General features: G+C 45.1%; 1 protein-coding gene across 6 annotated transcripts in view; it reads left to right on the forward strand.

Moving 5' to 3' along the window:
• Positions 1–6,029, forward strand: part of BCAS3 (BCAS3 microtubule associated cell migration factor) — a 451,757-nt gene extending 445,728 nt beyond the window's left edge. For 5 of the 6 annotated variants that reach the window (XM_067538144.1, XM_067538140.1, XM_067538137.1 and 2 more), the window contains one exon: positions 5,105–6,029. In XM_067538144.1, the coding sequence (XP_067394245.1) occupies positions 5,105–5,253 (149 nt within the window). In that variant the 3' untranslated portion in view covers positions 5,254–6,029. The remainder of the gene's footprint in view (positions 1–5,104) is intronic. The other variant, XM_067538141.1, reaches the window with a different exon arrangement.
• The last annotated feature ends 17,692 nt before the right edge of the window (positions 6,030–23,721 follow it).

Here is a 23,721-nt window from a genome sequence, read left to right on the forward strand (position 1 = left end):
GCAATGCAAAGCTTGTGACCTCACACAGCCAACATAAGCAGGAACATTCCAAGCTAAGGCACCCATTCTGCCTTTCGCTCACTTCCTTCTGCGGGTGGACTTTGCTTTTAGTTTTAGTTTTGAGTGAACTTAGCCCTTAATTTATCCACAGAAGAGGTACAGCACAGGCAGCAGCTGTGTGAGCTTCCTCGTATGGCCATGCCAACGTGCCTCAGCTCTGACCGGGAGGGGCCACCTCTAGGGTTGAGACGGTAACAGTAACACCACTACACACTTCCGTAGTGCTCTGCAGCCAAGGATCTCAGAGCGCTGGACGACGTTGGGGAAGTAGAATTGTCCCCCTGTTACAGACGGGGAAGTGGACATGGCAAGATTAAGGATTTGTCTACACCTAAAATGCTGCAGCTGTGCAACGGCATCACTGCTGGTCTTCAGTGAAGACACTCCCTACGCTGATGGGAGAAGCCATCCGATCGACGTAGGTGCTCCACCTCCCTGAGAGGCAGTAGCTAGATGGATGGGAGAATTCGCCTCTTGACCTAGCATTGCGGGCTCCAGGGCTTAGGTCGGTTTAATTGCATCACTTGGGTGTGGATTTTTCACACCCTTAAGTGACCCAGTTATATCAACCTAATTTCCAAGTGTAGACCGGGCCTGAGACTTGCCCAGAGTCACAAAGGAAAGCAGTGGCTGAGTCAGGAACAGAACCAAGGTCTCCTAACTTCCCATTCACTAACAATCCTCTTTCTTCAGCATTTACTCTCACGCCCATTCAGTCCTTCATCTTCCTGTTGAAATTGCTAGCTAGCTCCATGTGGGTCATATGATAGTAAAGACCTTTGGGCACTGCCGAGGATTAATATCATCTCATGATTGCTGCTCCGTGGATCATTATGGCCCTGTCACTGCACCTTCTCGTGACAGCAGCATTATCCTGCAACTTCACACTGGAGGAAGGAGCAGGGATTTTAAAGGAGCAAAGTGCAGGGGCCTAGAATAATGTGACAGGTGAAACTTTTCACACTCCTGTACCTGTTGGTGAACATAGATTTTAAAAGATAGGTGGAGATAGATTTTTAAATCTATCTGTCCTTTAATAAATTAAGTATCATGCTAAAATGTCTAGTTTCAAGGATTTCAATCTGCAGAGATTTTTCCCTCTGAACTGCACATACATGCAAGAAAGAAGAGGTTTAAAATGGAAATGCTGAAATCTATTTAAACAGACCCCTCTTCAGGACTGTTTGAAAATAATTTTAATGTAGATTTTTGTGTTCTCATAATGGTTTATAGTAGCCTCCTTGGAAGCTTAGATTATTGTCTTACCAAATTTTGCTTTCGGCTCTAACACACAAGCACGCTACTTTGTTATTGTAGGGCTCTTAATAAGTTCTTCTGGAATTGATTTGCCTTTAAGGAAAATGATATTGAAAAAAGTGCTGTGGGGAAGATAGACATACTGAAAGGCCTGCACAGACTGTGCGATAAGAGAAAGAAAAATGGCCAAATGTTGGGCCTACCAATCTGAGGTGAAAGGTTGTCCTATTCAGGTCAGTGGCAAAACTCCCACTGACTTCAATGGAACCAGGATTTCACCCTGGGACGTTTTCCTTTTAACCATAAAGGGTCCTGCTACTGTAAAGGGTATTGCTGGTTCTCTCAGTTCTTTTCAGAAGATAGACTGGCCATCTGGCCCTTTCCCTCCCTACAGCTGGCAGGTGTGAAATAGCTTGCTTATGGTATATTAGCACTTTTTACTCTACTACTCCCTCTCCGGAGCCTGTCCCCCGTTTTTCTATCTCAAAAGCTGGAGGACAGTCTTCAAGACAGTGGGTCGTTTTGTTGTCCCAGTACCTGTTGGTTTTCTGTGCTCCTGCGTGCAACTAGGATTTGGGTCTTTGTTTCTACTTTAACCTTCAACCTAGTCATACTTTGTTCTCATGTTTCATCTAATTGATATAAGATTTGTGTTGCAGTAGCAGGCAGTGGCCCCAGCTGAGCGTGGGGGGTCCAATGTGCTGGGCATTGTAGAAACACTGAGTGAGACTGGCCCTGCCCCAAAGAGTTGACAGTCTAAAGCAGTGGTTCTCAACCCAGGCCAGCCCACCAATCAGCACACAGCTGCGGCCCATACAGGTAGAATACATACTGTGTGGACACAGCCCGCATAACACAGAGAGAGCTGCATATGCGGCCCACAGTGGTAAATAGGTTGAGAACCACTGGTCTAAATAGACAAGACCAAGGGTGGGATGGGGAACAGAGGCAGAGAGAGGTGAAGCAGCTTGCCCAAGGGCCACAGAAGAGCTCGGTGGCAGAGAATCCATGTCTCCTGACTCTCAGTCCAGTGCCCATTCACAAAACCTCACCTCCTCTCCAATTTTCTTATTCTATTCTCAATGCTCTTTTACTCTTTGACATTAACCCCCATGGCACCCCCTAATGGTAGTGAGAAGTAATTCAGGCAGTCTCCCACAGAGAGCACCCTTCTTCAAACAATGTTTACTGGTTTGTAATGGAAAGGTTTTCCATTTCATTGTGTCAGTAAAATACATACAGATCAATGGCCTAATTTTCAGAGGTGCTGAGTACTGTCATCTTGCACTGAGAAGAGCAAGAGCTGTAGTTGTGAAAATCAGACCCTTAAGACTGATTCTCAGGGGGGGAAATCCCGCTTTAAGGTACTAAGTAAATCACTGAGAAATGGCAAATATAAAGCCCCTGTTACTTTAAAAAAAAAAAAAAAGTCAGGAGTTAGGTAGCGCTATAGCCAGAATCTCCTGTAGTCATGCACTCTTCACCCCACTTGTCAATTGGCATTTTGCTGCTCAACGTTTGGGCTTTCGGGTGACAGAATGAGCTTTGGGAATCTGCAGTACTGAGGAAACATAAATGCCTCTTCTTCCTTCTTTTTTTTTTTTTTTAATGTTACTGAAAATGCAGCATTTGCCTGAAAATCAATTATGGTTTTTTTTAAAAATGAAAGAGGGAGAGAAAAGTAACCTCAGAAGGACTTCAACAGCCCTAATGATGTTTGATTGGAGTCTAACCATGTTCTATCTTATTGGTGATGGCTACACGGTGAGTGAAAGCTCTGACATGAGACATTTAACCAAAGCCAGCTGTATGCAAGAGGAGATAAAAGCACAAAATCAGACAGGATAAGCACAGTATTCGTGTGGGATACGCCACTCATTTCTGATTTAAATTACTGTTTTTACTTCCTGAACTCATGGAACAGTTAGGTTGTGAAGGAAAATGAAAATGTTTATACATGTACATTCCTTAACAAAATACTGGCAAGAAAACCATGATTAATACAGCTGAGGCCATTAACACTGCTTCTTATAGGTTGACTGGCTTCCTACAGATCAGTTTTCCATGTAACCTATGCTGATTATCTCCATGGCGAATTGCTTCCACAATCAAGTACTACATTCAAATGGATCTATGATCCCATTAATGTGCATCTACCTCATATTAATGCTCAGAGGAACTGTGCATTGTTAGAAAGGTTCTCGAGTGAGATGGTTTTTGTTCTAGTGAAGAAGCTTTTCACCGGGGCAATGTATTTTACTTGCATGATTTTCCTTAACTCTGAGCCTCAGTGCACTAAAGGGACTGACACAGTGTTTATAAAGGCGCTAGATGACCAATGGGAGATTGAAGTCTGTGGATGGCTGAGATACAGTAAAATTTGGCAGTGAACAAAATTTAGAATCATTCACCCAAATCCTGAAGTCCTTTACTCGCTTCCTATCCAGTCCTTGTTCAAGAAAATCTCCCATTGAAGTCACTAGGGGAAAATTCTTTGTCTGTCTGTCAGTCTGTGTGCTCTGTGCATTTATCCTGTGCCCATCCCATGAGTACCTTTCTACATTATACTAATCCAATCAATGGCCTACAGATAGATCGGAGGGTTTTTTCCCTCTCCCGTCTTTCTCATAGCAGAAGAATTATTAGGGGTTTCACATCACGTCGCTTGCCTCTTTTTATCCTTCCTGTCTGAGTAAAGGTTGAGAAGAAACAGAGTACAGCGCTTGGGCTTTGGCCCTCACTTTGCAACTCACCAGAGTATTTGGTATAATCTGTCACTGAGTGGCCGGGAGAGCTTGCTTGTGCTGTACGTGTGGCCCTGCCTAACATCACCGCTGCGTGCCATCGCTGAGTGCAGGAGATTGAGGCTGCCCAGCTGCCTTTCCTGCATGCTGCCATTGAGTCAGCTGTCGGATTTAGGTGGCTCAGAGAGTCTCAGAAATGATGTTCTGCCCACCCAAAAACATTAGCGTTTTTAGGAGCAAGACCAGCGTGGGAAGGAATGATACGACTTCTCAGCGTGTGTGATTGCAAGAGAGAAAGAAAGTCCCAGTGTTAGTAGCCCTAGGTTCCTGAGCCTCTTTACAGATTCTTCCAGCCCTCTGCAATCAGTACAGCTTCATCACCTTTTTAGCTATGTAAATTAAATGGATCATAACCGTGGTCATTTCTGCTTCCTTCTTTAGTTTGAGAGAATAGCCCTAGCAGACAGGCACCCAGGGATGCTCCTGGTGTCTATTTGCCTCAGAAACCACAAAGATGCTTACAACTGTGGACACAGCACAGAGAGGTTGTGGACAATTCCTTTTTAATAGGCTGTTGAATTGTGTTGGTTGAGTGCAGTTGTTGTGGCAGGTCACCGTTAGCGAGTATCACAACTGAACTCCTTTTCTAGCACAGTCATCTCACCGGCTCTGCCTGTGAAGTGAAGATATGTCATTGTTTGTCAATAGGACTTAGATCATTCTGCTTACTTCAATCTTGCAAATCTCAGGTTTTGCTTCTTAATATATTGCAAATCCATTTTCTCATCGACATCGGAAACACAAGGTTTAGATGTCTTAATAAAACTCCATTTTTATTCAGATTGAATAAGCCTAACAGAGAAGTGGAGGTGATGCCTTTGGAGTGTTTAGTCAAATCACCCAGTGAAAGTTGGATGACAAGCGAATGCAACATTAGAACAATGATACAGTAAACAGATTTGTCAGTAAAATGGCTTCTAAGGGCAACCTTCATTCTTTTATTTGAAACATTAACCACGGCCTGTTTTCTCTTTCCATTTCAGAGCTTCAGCGAGAAGGAAGCATAGAAACTCTCAGTAATAGTTCTGGGTCTACCAGCGGAAGCATTCCACGCAATTTTGATGGTTACAGATCACCTCTCCCGACAAACGAAAACCAGCCTCTAAGTCTTTTTCCTACAGGATTCCCTTAAATTAGCCAAACACACGAGGCAAGATTCAGACTGGCTAACCAAATGTCGCTCCACCTAAACAGTTTTGATGTGTATTTCACCCACCAGTTAGCTGCTGTGCTGGATGGTTCTCATTACACTACTAAATATTGACTACTCTTCTGCTTCAAATCTTCCTAAAATATATTGACAAAATATTGAGTTTGCTTTCCTGTGCAATATTGATAAGAAGAGCCTCTTTCTTCAATTCTTACAGCTTTTTTGCTTCTTTTTGGTGTGTTCAGGAAGAGACTGTTTAGAGGAGAAATATTTTTAAAATCACTTTTGATTGAGCGTGTGATTTTACAACCATTCATGTTTTAAAAAGGGCATCTGCATAACTTCAGTGGTGAATGGGTCATTCAGCTAGTGAATTCTAACTGTTTGCAGAATTGAGGAGCATTGAAGAATGAACTGATTGAGTGAAAACTGAGGAAAGTTTCATCTGTCTACAAAACAGATGGTGAATAGGACTGATATGTTATTACTTCATTTAAGCATCTCTTTGCTGTCCTCCTTTGGTTCCCTGCTGATATTAATTGATGCCAGGAGTATTACAAATGAAGAAGTTTCTTTTTGTTCTTGGAAGAATTATCTTTATTGCTCCAGTTTTATTCTAGTCATGTATTTTAGAAATGTACTTAATTGACTAACAGAAGTCATAAATATCTCATATTCAGTTATAAAAATTGTTCACTGGAGCTCTAATAGCTGTCCAAATGTGCGTGTGTCATTGAATAAATCTAAGGTTAAACAAATCTGCTTTAGTGTCAGTGTTCCCGTGGCGTTAGCAGGATGTGTGTATGCTCCATATATATTCCTGTATCAAATAGTATGTGCATATTTACCAACGTTAAGACCTTCCAGGCCTTAATTAAACCCACCTAAGAGTATGAAATTAGATTTGCTGCGTTCGTAACTGTCAGCCACTTATGACAGGCCAAACTTTTCAAAATGGGTGTCTTGAATTAGGCCCCTGGCATAAAAATAAATGGATATCAGCACCTCTGCAAATCAGGTTACGTATTTAAATGCCTATATATAGGTTTAGATGCCTAACTTTAGGCTCCCATTTTGGCCATAGTTCTTTGCGAGATCATTTTCTGTTCTTTTTTATAAAGTAGTTCTTTTTACAAATAATCTCAATGGACGCATGATACAACCTGGTAATCTGTTATTCATGGAGATAACATACAAGATTGGCTACACAGGATAGGTGCCCCTCTTTTACACTTCCAGTAAGATCAGAGACGGAGGCCCAGGAAACTATATGATGAGAACTTTGTGGAGTCTCCATTGAATAATTCCCTTGTGAGGGAAAGGCTTGGAGGTTGAAGAGGTGGTAGGGTGCATGATCCCACCAATCTCCATGGACTGTAGTGACAAGAAGCTTTGACCCTTTAGAGGGGTTGCCCTTCTGTTTTGTCTTTGGGCCCACCTCTGCTCACACCTGCACCCTAAACCACCTCTCTGGGTAAGGAACAGCATGGAGCAGAAGTGTAATGCTCTTTCTAGTAGCGTTAAGTCTTCTGGCTGGTATTATTATAGGTTTAGAAGGTGAACATGTGAGGGAGAGTAGCTACACGCTGGCCCTACCTATGCCGTTTGCCTGGCATAGCCCTGCAGAGCACCAGCTGGAGAAGGGGTTCTAAAGGGAGTGGCTTCCACAAGAGGAAAGAGACCATCGCAAGGAGCCTCTGTTTTCTCCTCTACTGACTTCTGCTGGCTTCCGTGTCGGAGCTATGGATCATATTCCAGTTGAGGGTCTGGCCCATTGACTTCAATGGTGCTGTGCTGATTTAGACCAGTTGTGAGGGCCTCACCTTCTGGTTTTGGACTATTGACAGCATAGACATCCATTGCATTAGATAACATGTTACGTATAAAATGAGAGAAGCTGTGAACCCCTATAATATACAGAACGTGCACTGTAAATATTAGTAGGAAAATGTTCTCGTAATTGCTCATGCCCAGTAGCCACATAAACCTCAGTATTTCAGCTAACTTTTTTTTTTTTTAAGAAGTAGAAACCCAGAAGGGACTAACAGCTTCTGAAATTTCCTTCCTACTTTTTCTTTTTAATGTAACCCATTTTTAGTCATGGAAATGAGAGGGAACTATCTAAACCCACAAATCTTTTTGCACTCCAACAGCTTAAAAACAACCACACCGACTGATGCAAAATTGACTGCCTTCCTTAGCCTCAGGCCCCAAATGCCAAAAATCAAATTCACGCTGAGGCTCAATTTTTTTCCCTGACTGCCAAGCCTCAGATTCTCAGAAGATTTTTTTTTTCCTGTCTGGCTTAGAAACCACTAAAAAATAGAGGTTTCAGTGAGAATTTCAGGTGCTTACCCAGTCTTTAGTCAGTCCTTTCTCAGGCAAAAACTTTCCTTTGAAATCACTAGGCGTTTGCCTGTGTATCGGGGGAGGACGTCCCTGCAGAACGGCCCAATGGCTAGAACTGTGATAACAGGCTCTCCTGCAATGCCGCATTTCTTTTATGTCTGTAAAATAATGGATTGAACTAAGCGAATTAGGCTAGGCCTGGCATTGTGAACAAACGAAACCACAGGGTCAAGTCAGTCCACACCAGTTAGGATTTTTAACACAGTTCAAGCCAAGGTCAGTTCCAGAAGTTCAAACAAAATCCAGATTAACACATACAGAAGGGATTGTGTTGTCACCGTGATTCTTGTTTCCTTTCAGTCTTTCCAAAGCCATAAGGGACAAGGTTCTTTTAAGGAAGGCAACATCTATTCTTCGTATTACTGTAGCCTCAAACAGCTCCGTTGCTAGTTCTTTATGAACACACAAAGTAGGACAGTGCATAATGCAAGTGGTGTCACTGGAAGTGTATTTGTTGTTGGCAGGCATTAAATCACTTTTTATAAGTGCTGTAATACAGCCATGTGGAAATTCTTGGTCTGTAAGAAGCTCCTTTGAATCAGGACATTTTGTTTAAGGGGGGGGGATCACAGACTGGGGCAGTTTCGTTCATTGAAAAGCATGCCGGGAATTCTCCATTGGCGATAGCCCCTTCGCCACTCTGGAAAAAAAAGCTAGAGCTACAAAATTAGCAAATGTGCATTGCAGCTGAGCTGGCTTGTTTCCTTGAGAGCAGTAATTTAGGGTTAATTTGCTACATTCGTAGATGACCTAGCAGAGTAGCTGCTAAGATCCAGCTCTCCATTTATGTGCCAGCGAAAGCTGAGTGCTTTGCAAAGGGAACACACTGGGCCCTAACTTGAAGCAAGATACTTCAGCGTATGCCTGACTTTAAGCACGAGTCAGCCATTGAGGTCACAGGCTTAAGTGCCTTGCCTAATGAGGGCCATAGACCGTATCCTCTTTGAACAAGGGGCCAAGTGTTTTAATGGAACAGCACCTTTCCTCGCCACTTTGCCCTCATTTCCCCTTGGAGAGAGATTAGTGTTCCAGCCAAGAAGGAAGCATATTGCTACCTGGGGCAATTGCTAGGAGTCTGCATTGCATCCCATCTGCTTGGCTCTTTAGTTCTCATTGGCACTGGTGTAACCGCATTGACGTTGAGGGGTTGAACCAGTGTAAATGAGAGCAGAATCTGGCCCTTTGGGCCATTCCTTTCTAATCTTACCGTGGAGTGATAGGTGTGCTTCCTACTGGGGGTCATACTATGGACAGGTCTACATAGCTGGGTCTACACTACAGGTACTGCAGTGGCCCAGAACTGCAGCAACGCCACTATAGTGTAGATGCTTCCTACATCAATGGAAGGGTCTTTTTTTCCCCCATCAATATAGTTAATCTACCTATCTGAGAAGCGGTAGCTGGGTCGATGGAAGAATTCTTGCATCATCCTAGCTGCAAGCGTACCGGGGTTTAGGCCAATCTAATCCCGGTGCTCAGTGTGAAATTTCTCACCGCCCTTCGTGATGGAGCTAGGTTGAGTTCATTTTTAAGTGAGGACCAGGCCCGAGAGTTTTCTGGATTAGGCCCTTAGACTGTGAGCACTTGAGGACAGGGACGCTTGTTCTCTAGCACATTTGCTCCATTGGCCAGCTGAGCCCTTAAGGTGAAATCCTGGCCCCAATCAAAGTGAATGGGAGTTTTGCCATTAACGTCAATGGAGTCAGAATTTCACTTTTAGGACCGGATCCAAAGCCCATTAAAGGAAAGTGGAAAGGGTCCCATTGACTTCAATGGGTTTTGGATCAGAGCCTCATAGTGCAAATATAAATAATCTAAGGCATGTTTCTGGAGGGCTGTATTTTCAGACAATGCGGCCGGCAGACAGCAACATGCAGATGCCATGCCGTGATATAAAATGCTGTCTCTAAAGGAGCCCAAAAGACCTGCTGGACTTGCAGGTTTTTAAAGTGCTTCCAGTAGTAGTAACCAGTGGCCCTCCTGCTGAGTTCAAAAGGCGAAATGTCTCAGTTAAAGCAGGCCTGACTGTAGATCATTCTTAGTATAAAGTGAAGTTCTTCTATTAAAGTTGGGGTTGGATTTCATGAATTAACATGAAATATTGCTTTCTTATTCTACCCTGGTTTCTGTAATAAACGCGATCGTGTATTGCACGTAAATCATATCAGGGGATCACGTCACTGCAGACATAGTGGAAAGAGAAAGAGCTTTCAAATGTGGCAGTTTGAAGTTCAAATTCACATTGTTTTAGCTTCAGTGTGAGACTGCGGCCCGGGCATAACCAGCAGATCCAGTGCTGCAAACTGTAGTGAAAAACACAGAAAATGGTACAGAGAATGGTTGCTTAGAATGCAGAATAGGTAGGGCTAGATTCACCGATTTGCTCTGGCTGTTTTGCACAGCTCTGGCACAGCAAAGCAGACAGAAACCCAGCTTAACTGGGTGCTTAACCCATATTTACAGCGGCTTTGCATTGCCGGAATGGCACAATGCTACCAAAGCGAACCGGTAACGCTGGCCCTTAATAGTCAACATTGAAAGTAATCCTGAAGATGGAGTTTTGCTTTTTGGGAAAAAAGCTGAAATAAATTAATAGACCCCCCCCCCCATCTTCTGTAGGCACCCTGATAAATGTGTACGTCGATAACCATTTCATTACATTTTGATTGGTGTTTTTCTGAGTATCAGAACTCTGTATGTGATTATTTCACTGGATTTCTAATATCCCTGCCTTGGAGAGTAAAGAGACTTTGGCTTGTTGTCATGTAGGGTAGGAAAGGTTGCGCCATTTCCTATTGTCTTTCTCTTATGCTCCTGAGGAATTGTGAAAATGTGCGGTATCTTCCTCTGGGTTGTAATCACTTCACCCTAATGTTGCACAGTGGCTCAGGGTAACTTTAAACTGAACCATTTGAATACTTTCAATCTGCAAATGCAAATGGGGTTTTGAGAGCACATCGTTTTGCGTGTTAAAACAACCATAACAAAAGTTGCTTAACTTTGTCCAAAACTGGAAGAAAGTTATGGAGCTGAAATTCTTTTTTAGTCCACTAAAGTTATTAAAATGTTATGTAATAGGGGAAAAACCAACCCTGACTAAATTCACAGTTCGGCCATTTACACAAATGAAAAAAGACTTTGGGGTAAGGCTGTGTGTATCTAGCTGCAGATGCTCACCTTTATTAACTGCGCACTAAAATTATGCTTTCCTAGCAATGTTGCTTTCAATCTACATCACTGTCATCAAATGTAATTAAAAGCCTAGGAGAGGTCTTAGTCCCGGTTTTCCATTGTACTTGTCACCTGCTCCTTCCTCAGCATGTTTTTGATCCATGATTAATAATACTGAGGGGCAGAGACTGTTGGTTTGCATGTTTCATGCCACTGTTACACCGGTTACAGGCTGGTACGGTGTTAGGCTGGTTTTTCTCTTGCTGCAGTGCCAGACTACAGAAGTGTTGTTAAATCCTGTCTTTGATGCATAAGAATAAGGAATTAGGAAATCAAGGTGCTACATTCCAATGGCACTGGCAGTTCTCTGGGGAAAGAGAAGAGGGAAAGTCCCTGATCTGCTCCGCAGTTAAAATGAAGTAAAAAATGGGCTGGCTGGCTGGCTGACAGTCTGTCTGTTTGGCAGACAGATTTTATGCAAAGCTGTTTGTAAACTCATCCTAAGCCTTCTAGAAAAGTGTACAGGGTCAATATATTCAAAGGTATTCCTTAAACTTTAATTGACTAAAGGTAAAAGCTGGGATCAAAAGTCCATCAGTGTTGTATTACTTCTCTAAATCAAGGAGCCCAGCCTGTACTTCTCCAAACCTAAGGCTATGAGATAAACATATATATTTAACTGATGCTACTTCTTTCTCTGCCTGCCTTGCCTTGTGAAGATTTTTAAGGAGAGCAGGTTACAATAATAGCAGGAAATAAATAACGTTCCCCCAACAATAGCAAAGGGTACATATTAAAAATTGGTCCACACTGCAGGCTCCTGCGCTGGGTTTGTGATGCTGTCAGAGTGGATCAGCTTCAGAATTCTGATAGAGATGCAAGTTTGGTTTGGGGGAGAGTTCAGATCTGGAATTTTGATTCATGCCCATCTCTCATTGAAAGTGATGGCTCTATTAACTTTACATGTTTACAGCACCTGTCGTCCTAAAATCTAAGGGTGTTTCACAAGTATCAATTAATAAAGACTATCAATACCCTCTTGAGATAGGTAAATATTATCCCCATTTTACAGATGAGTAAACTGAGGCAGAATAGTGTTGTGACTTGCCCAAAGACACAGTGGAAGTCAGTAGCAGAATCTGGATTTAAACCCAGGAGTCCTCACTCCCAGCCTTCTGCTATAAGACCTAGACCATTAGATCACCAGTACTGAAAGTGGCACAGGCATTGCAGAGTTCTTGGTTTTTTATTGTCTGTCTTGATAACATTTGGTAAGAATATATAGTGTGTTACCATTGTCATTTGGGACCTGCGCTTACATATCAGTCTGTGTTAGTCATTGATCAGTTATTTTCACTGACGTTTGACCCATCATTAAAAGTCCCAGTTTATTCTTCTGCCTAGAGTGTTAGAGGCATTAAACTGCATAAATCACAATGACTATTTTTGTGACAAAGCCAACCAAGCCATCCAAAATCCCCTGGCTTGAATGGTCCATTAATCCCTGAGGGCACCTCTCTGTAGGTTACTGGGCCGATAGTTTTCACTCTGACGATGTTTCCTGTAGAAGAAGTAGGGCCAGTCAATAACCCTGATAACCTGAAATCTGTATAAATTGAAATGTGCGGTTTGTTCTGCTCTTTATGTGAGAAACAGGGAGCGATTTAAACACGGCCCAGCAGAAGGCGGAAATGAGATATTTTGTTTTCCCTCTGTCATAAAGCGTCTTGTCAGACAGGCTGAAGTTCCCAGGCAGCAGATTATTTATTATTGATTTACTATTTCTCTTGCTGGTGCTCCCCTTGCTCTCCAGTCAGGATTGGGGCCCCACCGCACGGGGCCCTGCAAAAACACCTCTGAAGAGACAGTTCTGGTGAGTTAAAAGCTGGCTCCAAAGCTGGCTGAAATCCATGGGAGTCTGTTAACTCCAGTGACTTTGGATCAAAGTGTATCTGGATCTATCTGGCTTCAGCCAGACACTCCACGGCTCAAGAGACTCAAGGGCTCTAGCCACAGAACAGGTGCACCATGGCGAGTACTGATGCAACTTTTCCTGACCCTCTGTTTCCCTGACAATGTAGCTCAACCCTGCCCTGCTGAGACCACCTCGAGGGAGTTGAGTCTCGAAGGCACCTTTAATTGCTACTTCCGCCGCTCAGAATGCAAACAAAGGCAGTAGGGCTGGAGCAGTTTTTATAGTGGGGAGGGCTGAAAGCCATTGCACCAAACTGTAAACCCTATACATGATGGAAACCACTTCAAACCAGGGGGTGCTGCCGCACTCCCAGCACCTCCACTTCCATGACCAACGGTGCCGGCTAACACTATTTGTAACCGTGGATTTTGTGACCCAGACGTGCAGTGAGGCCCCCTAGCAGGGTTGAGCTGGAGTTTATTTTTCCGAGGCGGTCACTAATTAATAACCATGTCACACATGAGGCTAAAAATACAGCTTTGCCATCCAGCCTAAGCCAAGCAAAAATCCATATTGCACCAAGACACTAAAACCTCTCTGCAGGCCAGAGAGAGGGAGAGAAGAGGGGTGTGGACAGCGCAGGAAGAACTTCATCAGCCAAGAGCTATGGCGAGCAAGTGTCGTACCAGCCCCTCTGCATCAGTGGAGACTGGTCCACCAGCCATGATATTTAATCATCAGTGGATGTTCCAGCACTGACCTTAACAAGCAACACAAATGATTGCCTAGGTGCCCACGCAGCCTTGTAACTCACTGCCAGACCAGTCTCCTCCTCCTCCTGATCACTCCATCTTCCGTCCCAGCAGTGGGATGAGAGGCGGTAACTCTCCTGACAACGGAGCTGAATGGGGAATTCCTCTCTTCCGTCCCTCTCCTGGCTGCCTCAGTTTTGCTTGAAGCCCTGGGCACTTATAAGGCCTGCCCTGCAACGTGCCAAGGCAAACTTTGGGCCCAGTCCTGCAGGGTGCAGAGCGTCTCTGAAGTCACTGGGAACTGGGCACGCTCAGCATTTCGTAGGTGGCAGGCAGTACTTTGCAGAATGTGTGAAAAAGGCTTCCACGGTCAGACAGTAGAACAGCTACAAGTGGCTAAGGCCACCTATAATCTTAGGGTAGAGACTACATGTCAGCAGGGTATGGCAAGGTACCTGGGAACAAAGCCAGTCCTGGCCTTAGCCGAGAACACCCATTGAAGTGAATGGGAATTGTGACCCTTTGACCAGGACCGTATGTGGCCCGCCAGGAAGAAGGTTATTGGTACCAAAAAAGACCATGCGGATCAGCAGTTCAACAGGAAGCCAACATAAAGCTTTCATCACAGGGATACATACTGTGAAACTTTTGTCTGAGTGATAAACCTTGCGCCATGGAGAGCCCTCTGGAGTCTGGGTTATCTAGGAGTCCTGCAAGCACAGCCGGGTGAGCTAGCTAATCAGAGCTTAGCAGTGACAGCCCATGGCCCTTGTAATCAGTGAGTATCAGCAATCGCAGCCAACCAATGGTCCTCAAATAGTAAAGGGTGGATTTATATTAACCGTGGAAACAAGGTCTGGAGACTGGATAAGGCCACTGAACAATGTCTGCAAATGGCCATTTGTTCTCATCAAAGGAAACCAACATAACTATCTCCGCTGCATTTATGTTCCAAAGGGTCTGACCCATCAGATACCTGGGCTCTTATTGCAACAGAGCTGCGCAAATAACCAGTTCTTATTTCTCCATTTGTTTCAGGTTGAGCTGAAATGAAAAGTTTTCAGAAAAATTAAAAAGTTGAAAATTTAGGATTGGGTCAAATAAAACATTTTGTTTGGATTGTGTGGGTTTCATAATGTTTTGATGGGTTTTTAAATGAAATTGAGAGACAATTCAAAATCACACATCTTGCTGAAATGAAAAGCTGCAACATTTCATTTTGGAAATGCCCATTTCCAAATTTTTCTTTTTTTTTTCCAGTGGAAACACTTTGCTAAAATTGACGCAGGTTCACAAATCGTTTCGGGTGACCTAAATCTACATTTTTTTCCCGCAAAAAAAAGTATTTGGCATGAAAATTTTTGCCCGGCTCCAGTAAAAGTTATCGTGAGAGGTCAGCAAATCCGGATATAGCGTGTGCTTGATCATTATTGCCCATGGTACAAACGCTGGGTCTCAGAGTGACAATGCAACACAACTTACTTTACTGTTACCTGGTGCTCCCCAGCCCCCTCCCTCGTTTGTTTTGCTCACCCACCTGTTACATTTTCTCATAACCTAGACTGTGAGCTCTTTGAGGCAGTGACTGTCTTCTTCCTAGGTGTTTGTAGAGGGGGTGATCTTTGATTAAGGCCCCCGGCTACCACTGCCATATAATAATAATAATAATAATTCATAAAGGCGTAGGTAAATCAGGGAGGAGGGTTTGAATTTTCTGAGGCACTTCATGATGACAAAGTTGTTTTTAATGTTCTTAAGTACAGATACTAAGACTATCCATAGACCAAATATTTGGTTAACAGTAATTTGAAGTTAATTTTCGTTTAATACAATTTAAAAAAAACAAACAAATAGCATCACATTAAAACCAAATCTCTAAACAGGATGAGAAATGTTTCTTTTAAATTAGAGCTTGTTAAACATGAACTGCAAATGGGACAAACCATAATATTTTTTTTCTTTTATAGAATGTATTTGCTTTCCTTCAGGTAGCTACACTGGTATTGTTAGAAATATAATGAAAACAATTTACCTACAGCACACCGTCCCCATTACAGTATTTGATTGACTGCTTGGCATGCATCTATAACTAATTTATAAAACAGATGGCGAATGCTAGAGTGATGGGTGTTCTGAGCACAGGACGGGATCCTGGAACTCCTGCGTTCTGATCCCGGCTCTTAGATCTCTGCCCTGGGGCAAGTCACTTAACGTCTCTCCTTGGGCTTCTCGTCAGTAACACATGAAAAATCCTGACTTGTGGCTACTTTCTTGTTGTGTAATAAGATGATCAGAATACCACGTTAAAACGAGACAATGATCTCTTCTGTTTTGATCCAGACATTGTACAAAATCATTAAAATACCATGCTTTGCTTTTTTGTGAAAATTCTACTTAAAACGTTTTAAAAGAGAAGACGTGTATCCCTGAATCCCCCTCGCACAGAAATTAATAACCCCAGTAAAAGACCCCGGACATATAAAGGCTAATAGTTGCATTAAATTACATTAATTCTCAGTATTTCCCATGATATTTGATATTTGACAGTTTAAGCCAATATGCTTTAAAAAAAAAAAAAAAAAAAAAAAAAAAAAAGGTAGGTGAGCGCATTAGCTTTTCGAGGGTATGGGAAATGACTTTGGCAAGACGTAGCTGCAGACTGAAGGTGCTGAGCCGGATTCTGGCTGACGACTGCAGCACCTCCGATGCATAGCAGAAAGCTGGGTGCCTTGATCTTGGTTCCTCCCCTCGTTGTGGAGAAACTGCTCTGCAGATATCCCAGGGCTTAATCATGGCGGGCACTGGGTCATGATGAAACTGGGCCTTTTCTGCTCCTTCACTTCCCTCATCTTCCTACACAAACCTTCTCTGAATTTGGGCTTATATGGAACTCCCTGGTGCTTCCCTGAATGTCCAATAGTTTAACCAATAAAGGGAGAAAGTCATTTCCCCACATATAAAACTGCCTGGAGGATGCAATTCCTCCTTAAATTATTCCTGTTCTTAGCATTACCGTGTTCAAGTGAACTTTGTATAGGGCTGGGCCAATGGTGCCAACCCCAAATATTCACGTATCATGAGTCACACCCCTTAAAATCAGGAGAATGGCATAAAATGAAGCATTTAAAAACAAACAAGCTGGGGTTAATTTTATTTGCCTGCTAGATTTTGGCCCTTTAAGATGCACTTGGGTCATATTTGCAAGCTGTTCCTGAGCACTAGAAACTTCCTTTGATACTTTGAATGTATGTTTAACCACATGATTCCAGGAGCTGGAGCCTGGAGGCAAACACCAACTCTTGTGAGAGTTGGTAACATGGTAGCAGATGAACACACAATGGTGTCACTTTTGCACTGTGCATGGAGGGAACTCAGCTGACTCCGGGCTCTGCTGGGCCCAATAAACCTGCACTAAATGTCTGTGCTCCCTCGTTGGTCAGAAGAGGAAGGAGATCACCATTTACGTTCTGGAGCAGTAGCAGTCCAGTGGCTGCCCAACGTGCTCCGTGCCTGCAGCTGCACCAGACCTGCTTCCTGTCTAGCCTTAACTCCCCCCCCCCTTTGCCTGCTGTGCTAGTCTCTAGTCCTGCTCCCTACCTACCTCCTGTTTTGACCACTGGCTTGCCTCCTGACCTCGCCTCTGGCTCTGCTTGCTGATTCTGCTCTGACCGCTAGGCCAGACTCCTGCTCTGACCGCTAGGTTGCACCACCTACACCCTGTGTGTGTGTGTGTGTGTGTGTGCACAGAGACTCAGGAGGTTTAGCCTACGTGATCCAGAACTGATTACATTTTTCCTCCATGTACATCCTGGAAACACGCGTGTTGATTGTAGCTGAGGAAAGCTGTTGCTGAAGATCTGGATTTGGCCTGGGGAGGGGTTGGCTGGGACCCATTTCCGCTTTTCCCGCTGCTCACGTGCTTTTACCAGGTCTCAGCAACGCCGCGCAGAGAAAGGTGGGCCAGGGATCAGACCCAGGCGAGTGCACAAACAGACGTCGTAGCAGCTTTGTAGAATCTGCTGGTGCTCAGCACCTCTGAAAGGGCAGACCATTTTTTTATTTGGAGGCTGAAGGGGTAGATTTTCAAATAACACATGGCACTGGGTCAGCCACTTTCATTCAGTGAGCGTCGCCCACCCAATGGCCTTTTCTGCCTTTGGAAAACTCTTCCCCGAATATGAATCTAGGTGCCTAATTTTAAGCGCCCAACTGAAAATGCTGATTTCAACGTATTCTGACATTTGTTTAATGGGGCTTATGCACCAGCTCCTGTCTCATCAGACTTGCGCATTCTGTGCTCACTCACCGGTCCTATCCTCATGTCTGCAAGTATGGGAGCAGAGCAGGCGGCTGGTGAGATCTCCCACCCCCCGTGGAGAGCTACAGAGACGAGCTGAACCTGAATTGGAGCCACAGGTAGTCTCCATTTGCACTTGCATTGGACCCCAACAGCACAGCTGTGCACTGAGCGAGGCCCGGCGGTGCTCTGCGTGATATCCTGGCCCAGAGCCAGGGAGGAGTCATAGAATTTAGGTCCAGGAGGGACCATGATCATCATCGAACCTGACTTGCATAATGCAGGCCATGAAGTACCACTTAGTAACATGTGGTTGAACAAGAGCATGTCTGTTAGAAAGACGTCCACAAGAAGCTTGAACCTGCAAGTTAAACAATTCTTCCAGCCCAGAGAAGATGACACGTATGCTGCTTCATACCCCAAGTTCTCAGAGACGTGTCGGAGAAGAAAACAAACCCTATGTCCTCATGGCCTCAGGAAATAGAACTGTCTTTGACCCTTGAGCTGGGGAGATTGCCTCTTGCGGTGTCTCTGTGCTGCTGGGACTGAGTGAGTGCACGTGTTAATGTGTGAGGAGCTCCAAGGAAAGCAGAGGAACTTCTGGGAGCGAGAATCTCAGAAGGAAAGTCATATCGTTTCAATGTCCTTTTCCGCAGCACTTTAATAAACATTAGCGCTCCCAGATCCCCTTCATCTCATAGGCATTCGGGATCTTTGCAGTATCAGGCCCTGTGTAAGACAAGACAGTGCTCAGGGGAACGGAGGGGGATTTCCTGACTAGGTATTGTTTTAAGGTGCGATATGAAGGCTGTGAGACAGATAGTGGTAACTAGAGAGGCCAACTGGATCAAGGGAAGGGTTTGTTTTCAGCACTGAGGAAGAGAAGAATAGGGAGGCAATTATGGTTGGTTATAAAATTGGGGCTATTAATGCGTGCAATGTTTAGAGATTTGCCTTAACCCCAGAGAGACCTGATTCCATGTCAGAATCAATTGCAGACACTGTTGCCTTTTACAGTGTGTGAGCGTATTTTCTCTGTGGAGATTAATTGATCTCTATCTGATGCTGAGTGTGTGCAGAGAAAGCAGGGAGGAGGGTTATGAACTGATTGGCAGCCTTTCCATTATGCCCCCTACCTTTTCTTCCCTTTCAGCTTTTCTTTCCTTGATACAGGTTTTAAAGTACCATGTGCCCAGGAGATTAGTGACCTATGTGGAAGGCAAGCCCTTCCTTTGATTTGTGCATAGTGCCTGCTATGGCATTACCTGGATTTTGGTATCCAAAGGAGATGAACATGCTGTTCAATGCAGGCCGACAAAAAGTTCAGAGGTGAGATACTTCGGGCAAAGTTCCCCCTCATGCAGAGGGAATGTTGATGCCAGTATTGTGCTCTCTGCATGTTCTGGGATGCTCAACGGGTGTCAATGGAAGACCCACGTACATACAAGGAAGCTGAGCAAAAAAACAGATAGGAAGAAAAGGCAGTGAAACACAATGCATCTGGTTTACTCTCCCTTGACTCTCATATCCTGCCTTCCATACCATCATGTGAATAATTCTTGGGACAGGCAATGGGATGCGTACCTAAGTTACGTATGTGCTCTTGAAAATACCACTGGTAGAAAACAACCAGCAGCAGTAATAATGCTACATAGCAGTTGTATAGTGAGAATTCAAAGATAATGCTTCCTCTCAATCCTCCCATCTCTCTGAATGTCTCTTTTAGACTGTAAACTCCTGGAGGCAGGAACTGTCTGTTTGTCTGTAGATATTACACATGGGGAGCTGTTTGCAAAATCCAAATCAGGGATGGTTCAAATTCAGGTTTCATTTCTTCCAGATAAACCGCGTTTAATAAGCGAGGCAGTGAGTGATCCAATGAATAGGGCAGGGAGTCAGGAGACCTAGGTTCTAGTTGCTGACTCTGCCACTGACCAGTTTTCTGATCTTGGTCAAGCCACTTCACCTCTCTGTGTTCCCCATATCTGTTGTCTGTTTAGACTGTAAGCTCTTCAGAGCAGGGACTGTCTCTCGCCATGCATTTGGACTGTCCCTGGCACAGTGGGCCCCTAGTTTCAGTTGGAGTTTATAAGCATTTTTTAAACAACACAACCACCACCACCGCTGGGGGAGGGAGTGTTATCCCAGCTTTAGAATATTTCACCCAGAGTGGTGTTTTGGATTTGCAAAACCTCATAATTAAATGCCAAACCAGGGAAGCACTGACATTTGAAAGAAGGGGACATAAAAATGTTCAGTGTTGGCCCACCCACATTGCTCTGGCTATAGCTCAGATTCATTCATGGTGTGATTCCACTGAAATAGACAGTCTAGTAACTAATGAAAAAGCAGGTCCTTTCACAGTGGTCCTCTACATTTATTTTGGTTGTACATATTTTTTCGCGTAGTTAAATTACCATCACCTCCCTTAGAATAAGAAGCAATGATTTTCCTGAGACCTGAGAGATCAAATTTGAAACAAAAATACAGTTCATGTGACAAAGAAAAGCAAAAAGCTGAATCCAGTTTTAGATTTTTTGTACATGTTTATACAGGAACATGTTTATAGCAGTTAGGCCCAAGCCACAAAATTTGAATCCTGATTCAGACTCTTTACACCCCCAGAGTTTGGGGAGTTTGAATCCAGAACTCTGGCTTGTACCCATGTAAGGTTTAATGCTGTGACTTTTAAAGGGACACTGCAAGAAATGTATGCCCAAAATGTAGTTTGGGGGAAGAGGAGGGTTAACAGTGTTAAAATGTTTTTCTTCTTGTTCTGTTGTCTAACTGCCATTTAAAAGAGAGAGATGTGTTTGGATTTACACATCCCCTGCCCCATGTTGAATTTCAACCATAGTGATTCATGGGCTGTTTGCAAAATGCGAACCAGGGGTGGTTTCGGATTCAGGTTCTATTTTATCCAAAGTTTGCCCTGTATTAATAAAACATTAAACATTTGCGACCCAAAAACTGTGTTAGCACAGGAGATCTAGATGGGATGTGGGTCTGCAATGTAAGTTTCACATGATTGAGGTCAGAAAGATTGGGACCTAAGGGCCAAAAGAGAAATGGGCCTGCCTATTTTCCAGTCCAGGCCCAGTGAAGTGCAAAAAAACCCCAAACAAACAACATCAGTGGTGAAAAGTCAGATTTGTACCATTCTTTCTGTTTCAGGTATCCAGGATATTAGTGACATAGTGTGTGGGGGAGAGGTACATTGTAATGTGATTTTTAACCTGACAGTGTTCCTCTGAGTGGTTGATCTCTGCTGTTAAATTATCCCCTATCTCCTTGCCCAGGAGTCGCTGAAAAAGGGGGGAAAAGACAGCGATGGAGGTGAATTGTAAGGGGCCTGAAGACAACATCCTGAGCCCCTAGTCCCCAGGGAGCCGTTGCGTCCGACTTTAGAGCCGATGTGTAGAGCGTTTATCTGGCGTTTACTTTCAGAGCTGCGAAGTGTGACTGTGATATTGGCTAAGGCTGGTGTCTAGAAACGGGGGGTTAATTTCTTTGCGCAGAGATCGGTCACAATGAATAGTTGATCCAGGGAATGAAATCTCTTGTTCTGAGCACACAGTACCTAGGGGCAGAGAATTCTTCCCTCCCATGTCTGCGGTGTTTGGAATTATTTCTTCATGACACGGATCGATCACCGACACTTTTGCGCGCGGGTGAGACGGCCGCACGCTCTCTGCGCAGTTTTGATTGGCCGGAGGTGTCATAGGGCATGACTTCTGCTCCCTGATTGGATGAACTGTGCATTGGTGCACAGACACACACACACACGTGCGAAGAAACACGTGTGGCAAGCGAATGCGCAAGGGGTTGAGGTGAAGGCGCTTTAAAAATCCGGCGCAGGGTGGCAGAGGCGGGTGCCCTGTATTTTCCTTGCGCGCTTAAAATTCGCATATTAAAAATTGGGCACCAAAATCTGCTCTGTTCCAGAGGGAATCTGCTCCGTAATCGTGTTTCAAACGATCTCAGAGCGGCAGGCTCCAGTTTACTGACACCGTTACTGGTGGAAATCAAATTGTAAGCGAATTTTTTGCGCCTCTCGGGTCAGGGGAGAGGGTGATTTTCTCTGACCTCTGACAACAAAGCAGCGCCGCTGGGATGTCAAATGTTCCCGAGCGAGGCGCAGGATCGGGGGATCCAAACGTGCGTTCGCTGCCTGGACTCCGAGAGTGAAATCGTTACAGAAAGCGGAGCAGAGCAGGAGCCGAGCGCGTTGTGGGCTGTGAATCACACTTGGGGGGGGGCACGTCTTCCCGGTGCCAGCCGAGTGCTCGCCTGCCAGCCCCGCTTATAAACCTGCTTGAAACCACTGTAGGCAAAAGCAACGAGTTGTTCGTTCTCAGCCGAAGGTTGCACTTAAACCCGACCAGGGCCACTTTCCCCAAACTGGACCATCCCCGCCGTGGCTCAGGCAGACTCGGCTTTCCCCGCCTGGCGTTGCATCTGTGGCTAGGTGATGCTCCTTACACCCATTTCCCCCCCCAGCCGATTCAAACAACCCGACAAACACAGCTCGGTGTGAGTTTTCCTGGGCGCTCAGTGTTTGCCCGTTCAATTACGGGTGGATCTCACCCGCCGTTTGTATAGCAGGGAAGGTTTGTTGCTGGTTTTTAAACTGCTTCTTTACTTCGATTGGGGAAGGGGGGGAAAGTGAGTGGGACCAGCCCAGCGAGAGGGAAAGCGAGTGATTAGCAGGAAGGAAAGCCAGCCTGCAAAGTGACCCCGGGAGTCAGCGTGACACCTGGATCTGGTTTACCTGCGTATTTCCTCTCATTACAGCCGCTCTGCCCAGCTGGCCCCGCTGCTGCCCGCCTCGCAATGAGACAAGGCGGGCGTTCAAACCCCGCAGCTTCGGATTTCCCTGGGTTGGGAGCGGGAGAGGCCGCCCTCGATGGCTTCGTTTGTTCCCCTCCGCGGAGTTACAGACAATAACCGGCAGGTATCCGTGTCAGGGCAACCTGAGCCCTTCTGGGCTGGGAGGGGCCGCCTGATGGCGTCCGGGAGAGACAGGGGCTTTGCCCCATGCCCTCTGCTCCGGTTCGCCACTGCCTTCGGGCGACCGGCGTGTAAAGGGCGGCGGGTGAGGGGCTGTGTCTGCAGGCACCAAGGTCCAGGGCTGTGTTGAAAACGAATAATAACGAGCATTGACGGTGGAGCTGGGCGCCCTGCGACGGGGCGGTTGTTTCCTTGCAAGCGATCGCATTTGTGCATTGCACACGGCGCTGTACATGGTTTGATTTCTCTCCACACACACACACACACACACACACACACACACGCCGGTCAGTCGTGAATTTGATCGGATCCAGAAGATGCTTAAATCGCCTCTAGTGCTACTGCCCCTGTATTTTCTATCGAGCTGTTGGGTTATATGATTGTGTATGAATCGTGTCCCGTCCCCCCGCCGCTGTTATTGTAACGATCCAGGTCAGATTATTTCACAGTCTCAAATCCTCACTTTTAATCCCGAAAAGCAGGGGAGGGGGGCGGCGGCGAGCCCTAACAGCATTATTTCAGCAAATAACATCTTTCGTTAATCTCTTTTATTTAAACGACGACCTAGCGACAAATACACGCTCTGGCTTTAGTGTGGTTCTGTCACTCGATTGGAGATAAACTCCCCAAAGCCACTGGGAGATTGTGGGGTGCCTCCCTTCCCTTGCGGGGGGGGGGCGCTTGCCCCCACTTAGGGCGCCCTGTGGGTCACAGGAGCAGTGCTCGAGCCCCTCAGCTGCAGTTTGCTTCTTCAGCTTCCTCACCCAGAACTGAAGGCTGCCACCCAAAGGGGATTTATCAGACCCAGCCGAGCCAGACGGCTGAGGACACGCAGGGTGTGGATTATCCGTCGCCGCCCGTATCTCCACAGCTCACTAGCGGTGTGTGCTAGGTGC

Source organism: Emydura macquarii, unplaced genomic scaffold, assembly GCF_026122565.2.
Source record: "Emydura macquarii macquarii isolate MOO-44397 ecotype Brisbane River unplaced genomic scaffold, CSIRO-AGI_Emac_v2 contig_450, whole genome shotgun sequence".
Classification (NCBI taxonomy): Eukaryota; Metazoa; Chordata; order Testudines; family Chelidae; genus Emydura; species Emydura macquarii.